Below are 8,180 nucleotides of genomic sequence, written 5' to 3'. Positions count from 1 at the left end.
TGTATAAATAACAATCACGTACAACAGGAATTCGCATTAATTTGAATAAGAAGTGATAATGTTTTCAAATTTTAAAAGATATCGAGCAGTAAAATAAAAGAAAGGAGAAAAGAATAATTATTCACACAAAATAAAAATGGTGGGCTTATCACATCAATTTTTTTAATAAAATATAAAATTAAAAAATTTGAAACATGATCCACATTAAACTGATTTTTAAATTTATAGTATATGAAAAACTATTTTTGAAACTGCCTTTGTTCTTCAAAGCAAGCGAATTCGTTTTCCTCTCAACGTCACGCGCCCTTCCCCGGGAACCCGGCGACTCAACGCCTCTACCGTACCGCATTACCCTACTCTTCCTTCCCCCTTCTATCATGCGGCCGCCACTCTTCGTCTTCCTCTTTCTCTCTCTTCGTTCCCGCTTTGACCCTTTTCACCTGTTCTTCCTCTTCCTCTTCTCCGGCTACTCGCCGTTCCTTCTCCGATGGGGGATTTGCGCGACTCTCTCTCGCCTCCTGCGAACCATTCGCGCCCGATGGCCGTCCGCGAAGATTGCTGGACCGAGGAAGCTACCTCCACCCTCGTTGACGCTTGGGGTCGCCGTTATTTACAGCTCAACCGCGGCAACCTCCGTCAGAAGGACTGGCAGGATGTCGCTGACGCTGTCAACGTTCTCCATGGTCATACCAAGAAGACGCATCGGACAGATGTTCAGTGCAAGAACCGCATTGATACTATTAAGAAGAAGTATAAGTCTGAGAAGAATAGGGTTTCCTCCCCAAACGGGTCTCCTTCCGCCTGGCCCTTCTTCGATCGCTTAGACATTTTGATTGGGCCCGCTTTGAGTGCGAAAAGGGCGTCCTCGTTGCCTTCGGTGGCTCTTCCTTTGCCGTCTCGTAAAACCCCGTCCCCCGCATCTGCGGTGCCCGCGACGGCCTTAGCACTACCGCAGAAGCGGTCGGCGGCAGCACTATTAGAGGATGGATACTTCAGGAGGAATTATTCAGCTATGGCAGCTGCGGCAGCTGCAGCAGAGGCTGATGATGATGAGGAGGAAGAGGAGGAGGAGGGGGATGATGAAGATGAAGAGAGGGTAAGCGAGGTTGAGGAAGGAGAGAGGGAGAAGGGAGGGGTGAGGATGTTGGCAAAAGCAATAGAGAGGTTTGGGGAAGTTTATGAGAGAATGGAGAGAGAAAAATTGAGGCAGATGGTGGATTTGGAGAAACAGAGGATGCAGTTTACTAAAGATCTGGAAGTACAAAGGATGCAGATGTTTATGGAAACGCAGGTTCAGCTGGGGAGGGTCAAACGCGGGAAGCGATCTGGGTCTAATGGTGAGTTAGAACTTTCTCATTTTCTTCTCAAGTATTGGGTTGATGGCGTAGCATAAACTTTAGTGATCTATTTTGGATGTTACCATTTAGTAAGCTTAAATCGTGGTTACTGGCTTTCGGTTTGCAAGGGGCGGTTGATTGTTGTTTGGTGGGAGTAGGTTTTTGGAGTAGATTTAGTGTACAGAAAAAACAGTCGTTTTATGTGATTGTTATTTCTTTTTACAATTAAATAAGCTAGTCGTACTCGTGGGCTTTCTTACATTGTTATAGAAAGTTCTTCATAATTTATTTAATCTGTCCATGAATTGAATATATGTATATATATATATATATATATATTAAAAAAAGAGTTTCCTTGTTCAAGCTTTTGCTTGTATTTTCATATCTATAGTGGTGTGGCGTTTGTTTGCATTTGGCGACAGCAAGAATGGCATTACTTGTGTTATAAAGTCATTGACAGTGAAGTTTTCAAGCAAGTTATTGCATTTTTTTTTTCTCAGGGGGAAAAGCTTAGCAGTTTGTTTTCTGATGCACCCCTTCATCTTCCTGTTTTGGGAGTAATTGCTAGTGAATGTTGCCATTATCCAGGCTGAGACCGCAGGTGCCAGAACCTCATAACTCTAGTGCAAAAGGGCTGGGTAACCAATGGCCATATCATAGAAGAAGTGAGGCAACCAATGCAAATAAGTTAGAAAACTAATATATGTAACTAAAATTTATAAAAGGAAAGCCAAACTTCAATGCAAATTAAGTCATGAGAAATATCAACATTATAAAGTAACATGCAGTCATATGATAAGAATAAAAGCCTAACTATGCACACAACCAAATACAAAATAAGACATAAAAGACTAAGACCTAAGAAGCATTGCCATTTTCACTAATGTGGACATGGATGTGAACAATGCTTCATCTTAGACTTGACTGTGCTTCGTAGAGTAATACGTACTTTCTTTCTGTCCTGAGAGTTATTACATATTTCTTGCAGCTTGCAATATATATATATATATATAGCAGCTTCATACGTCTAAAACAGTGTATAGCTTTGCTAGCGGCACCAAGGAATAGGATTGAAGGCTGTTTTCTTACTACTATGTGCTTCAAACTCCCATATTTGACTCCAGTTGCCTTTGTTTTGGATACCCCTTGGTCCCTGAGTGATTAAAGTGAAGACAAAGATGTAGTATTGCATCAAAGGCTTGTTGATTCAGAAAGTGGTTGGTTTTCAAGTTATCACTATGATACAGAATTGTAATTCTGTATGAAAGAGAAAATAGAGAAGAATGTGAGAGATTGGAGAGAAGAACAGAGAAGAGAGAAGAATAAAAAGATTCAGGGAGATTGAGAGAGAGAGAAATAGAGACACAAGAGGATTCATTGAATAATATGCAAATTGTATTGATGACTTAGCATAGGATTTATATTGAGATCACAAGTATTTATAGGCTTCTAATATGGCTATCCCTCTTATAACTAACCTAACGGCTAGTTCCTAATAACTTGCTAAGTCACAATTACAATTACATGACACACTAACTCTATTTTTTTTTTTTTAAACCATGAGTCACTGACACTAAGTTGGGTTGACGTTTGGATGAATAAAATGATGTTGCTAAAATGTATAAATTATTTCAAGATGCAAAATGATTTTTCTTTTTTTGTTTCTTTTTAAAACATGTAATTTGTTTTTTGGCCAGAATCTTTAAAACATGTAATTGAACTAACAAGTCTGGCAATTGGGCAGTCAGGACAGATTAGGCATTTCTGATGTATGAAGCTTGAAACTTTGTATAATATTTGTTAAGAAATTGTGGTTGTTCTCTGTCTTTTTGGAGATATCCTGCAAGAAAGCATATTTACGAGCTAGGAGGAAAGGAATTCCATCTGAATTTGAACAGTGGCTCCTTGGTGTGTGCTGGCAGTATGTTCAGTAGATGCCGTTAATTTTTTCAGGTATTTACTAGGAGTCTAGTACAGTAAATTTGCATTTGCTTTGTGATGTTAATATGTTTGAATTATTCTACTTAGGCCTGAATGATGGTATATTTCCTATTGTATCAAATTTTTTTGGTGCTCATGTCCTTGTTTGTTCTTGCCTCTATTTGATGTCAAGCAGTTGGTAATGGCATTAAAATTAAGTTGTATTCTTCTTAAACAAAGTCTCAGGTTCAAGTTTTGTGGGTGAAAAATATCACGTGGGAAGGGCTTTCTCTCATTTAGATCCTGACTCAGGTTGAATTCAGTTTATTCAACTGTATTGGATAATGGATAATGTCACCAAAAGAGTGTATTTTTATCATGCCTTCTTGATAAATTTTTATTATGGAAGACGTCCCTAGAAATTGGAAATTCGTGGTTCTGTTGAATACAATTCTTGCACGGATTCTGCAAATCTGATGGACAGTATTATAACTGTCCCCCGAAGATGTATATGGTGTAGCCTTTTCAAGTCTTATTTACAGGCTAAATTTAGGAAAGTGCAATAGTTTAGTTGTATTAAGAGGGTTTGAACCCTAAACAAGAATAGTACGGTACTATTAAGACAAGCAAAGGTTTTGACATGCACAGAATCTCTCCAGTGTGATGATAATATTTTACATATTCAAAATATAGATAAAATATGTTAATTTTTTCTCCAAAAGTAGGTCTCCAACAGAAAAAGTAGTGTGTGACACACCTGTATAGGAATGAATGCCTTGCTGCATATCATTAGCGGAACAAAACGGTGACCTCAATTTACATCGGTCAAAGTTTATTATTTTCATATGACTTGCTATAGAATATTAACACGCATCAAAGAAGAGTTTTCATTTTGTAAAATGAAATACCATTTATTTAGTAGAACCAGGCAAAGATTCTCCCAATTGGCACTTTAATTCCATTCGCGAATTTAAATATCTTTGGGACACGGGAAGTATCTTTATTTGATTAACCTGCTCCTCGTTGTTTTAGAATAATTGCTCTGGACAAGTATGCTTGCATTAGGCATTATACATTTTTGGTGGCAAATGCTTTTTTATCTTATTATCCTGATACTCAGAGCGGTCTTCTTTCTAGATTTATCACTTTAAATGCTGCTACTTGTCTTCTGTCCTAGTTGATTTTAAAATGAGTTAAAAGGTAAAAATGCCTCAACTTTTTCATGTGGGATGCCTGATATTCTAATTTTTTTTTTCTTTAAGCAATGTCACCTTGAAACTTTTAAAAATGGTAATTTAGACTAACTTTTGACCGTTTAATTCTACTTTGACCACACATGTCATTTTCTCCCTCTGCCTTAACTGTTCCTCTTCTCCATCTTCTTCCTTCTCTTTATGCAAGTCGCACTATAAGCTGCCTCACACTCACCGCTTACTGCCTAGTTGCAATTAAAGATAGCAAAGCAGAAGCTCCACCTATTTGCATCTTGTCAGCCCTAGAGGAACAAATGGCAGAAATAAGAGAAGGAAAACTAGATTCATTAGATTCCCTTCTCTCGATATGAAGCTTTTGACCTTGAACATCATCAATGGACCTGCACAATGCTGCAAGAGGTCAAAGTTTTATCGCATAAACATCTTCTCCTCCAAAGCGGCCACTTTGAACTCGATGGTGGTTTTTTTACCTATGCTCAATTACAGAGTCACACGCCACTTGGAAATAGAGACACACGAAGAACAAGCATGGGTCTCTCAAACATTCCTAATATATCCGAAGGGGTTCTTGTTGTTCTTGTGGTGAACACGAAGCTCTCAGTGGTTCTTTTGAAGAACATGATGAGATTTGCTCTAGAAGCTGTTGGTGTGCATGACGTCCTCGTCACGGTTCTCGTCATCATATTCTCAAAACATGGATGAACTAATGAAGAATTGATGAAGAACGAGAGAGAGAGAGAGAGAGAGAGAGAGAGAGAGAGAGAGTTGGAGAAGGAGGGTGTTGATAACACAGTACAAGGAGGTTTGCAGAGGAACATCAAAAAGTGAAACTGATTCGTGTCAGTGGATTGGGTAAGGTGGAGTGTTGCGTGTATGTCTGTGTGGGTTCAAAGCGAATCAAGAGTTGAGTGAATTGCCCTGCACTCATTTCTTCCACAGAGGTTGCTTGGACAAGTGGTTTGATAACAATCACTTATCTTCCACAAAGGTTGCCAATATCGGTGCTGGTTTGAACTCGATGGTGGCCATGGGAGTTGTGGAAGATGAAACATAAGCTTTGATGGCATCTCCTTCCTTCAGACCAGCAACGCATGCAGGAAGATGATCGGCATCACTAGCAAGACCTTCCACCAGCATAGAGCGTGACTTGCAGAGGGAGAAGAGGAACAGTTGAGGGATTGGGAGAAAATGACCCGTGGTGTCATTTGACAGTCAAAGGTTAGGCTAAGTTAACGGTGGGGCAAAATTCTATTCTTTGTGAAAGTTTTGGAACATTATATCAAAAAAATGTTTTGAAAGTTGGAAGCTTGACTGCTGTCTAAATGTTTCTCTTGACTCGAACATGATAGCATAATGTGAACATTGCGGCAATAAACGGTTTAAGCAGTTACTACTTCAGAAATAAAAGGTTTAAATTAAAATTGGGGCATGCAGTGATTTAAGATTTTTGATGAATTCTTGAATTCCTGTAATTAAATTTTCCTTGTGAACTAATAATAATTGATTAAATATGTTCGTTGCTGCAGATATGTATTGCTAGCCAAGTGCCCCAAGGTTTGACGGTGGTTTCTGATTTGGAAGGCTTTTTGGGATTCTGCTTCTTAAAGTATAATCCTCTGGCTCTGGTAATGTATCTCTTAAGCTGCTGATAGGGATGCCATCATCAGGGAATACCAGCTAAACTTTGTCATAACTTCAGATTCTTTTAGCTGCATTTTTGTCTGTACGTACGCGTCCCTTAACTGTAACTCGTTCCAAGTAGAGCTCTGATATACAATGTCTAATGTAGGTCACCACTGTTTCTAACAAGCTTTCCAGTTTCCACTCTTCCAGTAAGCTTGAGATAATTAATAGGGGAATGATATTTCTTCCAAAAGTTGAAGGGGAAGTATGTGTAGTGATCAGTGTTACCTTTTCTTTTCGTCTTCGTCTTTTTTCCTACTAACGTGTAGTGTTATCTTCTAATTTAACTAGTTAATAAATTTGAAATACGTTTACGGTTTATCATGGTAAAATGTTGCCGAGAGAGGATTGCGTGTTGCTAAAAGTAAGTTTGAGGATTGAATCATGTGGTGTGCAACTTGTAAATAGTTTGGCTTTTTATGTTGTATGTTCTATTCTATTCTCACGATGTTTTGATATGGATGACTCCCAATTACTTTTTAGAAAACTGATAATGATATTATAATATTAAAATTATAAAATTATAAAACATTGTATTCTATTGTCATCTACTCCCTCTAATATAAAAGATAATAAAAAAAAAGTGATTGAGTATAGTTATGTATGAAATTAAAAAATTTAGATTAAATTATTCCTGTAATTAATAAAACAAATTTGTCTAGTAAAAATAAATATTAGTTGTATGAGGAATAATTTTAAGAAAAGTGATAGATGTTCTTTTGAAATTTGTAGTTTTGTTTATAAATAAAAACAAAGAGACATATAAAATTGATAGTATTTTGAGTAACTTTTTAGAGAAAATTGCTCCAAAAAAAAACCTATTCATGAAATTGATTGTGGAGAAGGACTTGTTATAATTATAAGAATAAACAATTAGATCTAGCAAAATAAGGTAGGTTTTTACAACAGGATGGATTAAGTTTTAAATTTTTATTAGATATACTTTCAATTAATTTTTGACTCTACCTCAAATAAAATTACTTTCAAGAGATTATTTATAAATAATAATAAAAAATTCATGTGATAAGGGCAATAAAGTTTAAGGGTGAAATGATCCGGAAAATTTACATTGATATCCGAAAATATATAATGCAATTGGACATTTTTTTCGGGTGTTCTCACTTTTTCCTAAAAAAATGTCGTGCAATTTTGCTAATATCCCTCAAATTTGGGTAGATGCTAGATAGGCTTTAGAGTTTAGAGTGAAGGAAGGAAGAAGAAAGGGAAAGGACATAATGACAATTTGGTCATTTCACTCTCACCCCTTTAGTGCCTGTCTTTTTTTTTTTTTTTTTCCCGATCTTTTAGCCATTAATTTCATGAATGGGTTCCTTTTAGCAATTTTTCCGTCTTCTTAAATAAGGTAGAGACAATGGGTTATAATAATATTATCAGTATTATTAATTAATATGTTAAATATTCACGCCTCATGAGACGATGAACTAGGGAAATAATTTTAGGGTGATGAATAATTTTGTTACTTAAAAATATGGAGATATTTTTTCCTGGACAACGAATATATTTTGTGTCGTCCTTACTTCCCTCTCTTTGATATCATCAAATTTTAATTTCATCCTTAAAAATAAATAATTAATTTAGTTCAATCATCTGCAATGAATAGTGATGGGTAATATATATTCTCGTTAAAAATATATATGTCACACATTATATATTTTTTTAAAAAAATATAATTCTTAATTCTAGGTACAAATGGCTTCGGTGGGTTGAATTCTCTTTTTTCTGATTTTCTAAGGCTATACAAATTTTAAGTTGATCATAAATATGGGTAGCACCTTGCAAGGGTAGGGAATACAGCTAGGCTATTCAACGGTTTAAAGAGGATACATATAAATGAATAAGTAACACTATATCTTAAGTCAAAGCTTTAAGATATTTGAATTTACTTAAAATTTTTTTTCCATTTATGTATTTTCTCTCCAACGTAACTCAGTCAGATGTGGGACTTTTCCCGTATCAAGTGAAGTGTGAAACATCCCAGCAATGTGGGCAAAAGTCTTCCCCGCTC

General features: G+C 36.4%; 1 protein-coding gene across 9 annotated transcripts; it reads left to right on the top strand.

Moving 5' to 3' along the window:
• Window positions 1-260: 260 nt before the first annotated feature.
• Window positions 261-6,475, top strand: LOC129305681 (trihelix transcription factor ENAP2-like). 9 transcript variants are annotated; one of them, XM_054945651.1, is made up of 4 exons: window positions 262-1,337; window positions 1,838-2,002; window positions 3,173-3,290; window positions 4,659-4,675. In XM_054945651.1, exons 1-2 carry the CDS (start codon window positions 488-490, stop codon window positions 1,849-1,851), a joined length of 864 nt encoding a protein of 287 aa, XP_054801626.1. In that variant the 5' UTR covers window positions 262-487; the 3' UTR covers window positions 1,852-2,002; window positions 3,173-3,290; window positions 4,659-4,675. The 9 variants fall into 9 exon arrangements, 8 of the variants coding, with proteins under 8 accessions (XP_054801620.1, XP_054801626.1, XP_054801623.1 ...); XM_054945648.1 differs by lacking the exons at window positions 1,838-2,002; window positions 4,659-4,675 and adding an exon at window positions 4,712-4,847; XM_054945652.1 differs by lacking the exon at window positions 4,659-4,675 and having other exon boundaries at window positions 1,838-1,938; window positions 3,173-3,226.
• The last annotated feature ends 1,705 nt before the right edge of the window (window positions 6,476-8,180 follow it).

Source organism: Prosopis cineraria, unplaced genomic scaffold (genome assembly GCF_029017545.1).
Source record: "Prosopis cineraria cultivar Desert tree isolate PC_DT_omini unplaced genomic scaffold, ASM2901754v1 PC3, whole genome shotgun sequence".
NCBI lineage: Eukaryota > Viridiplantae > Streptophyta > Magnoliopsida > Fabales > Fabaceae > Prosopis > Prosopis cineraria.
The sequence above is the reverse complement of the archived record's forward strand: the minus strand, read 5'-3'. Positions and strand labels throughout refer to the sequence as shown.

What these genes read in the sequence shown, in the direction of transcription:
- LOC129305681 (XM_054945645.1), top strand. Translation starts at nt 488, where the DNA reads ATGGGGGATTTGCGCGACTCTCTCTCGCCTCCTGCGAACCATTCGCGC. An exon ending in GAAGCGATCTGGGTCTAATG is followed by an intron (nt 1,338 to 4,711) that starts GTGAGTTAGAAC and finishes TTGCAATTAAAG; the next exon opens with ATAGCAAAGCAGAAGCTCCA.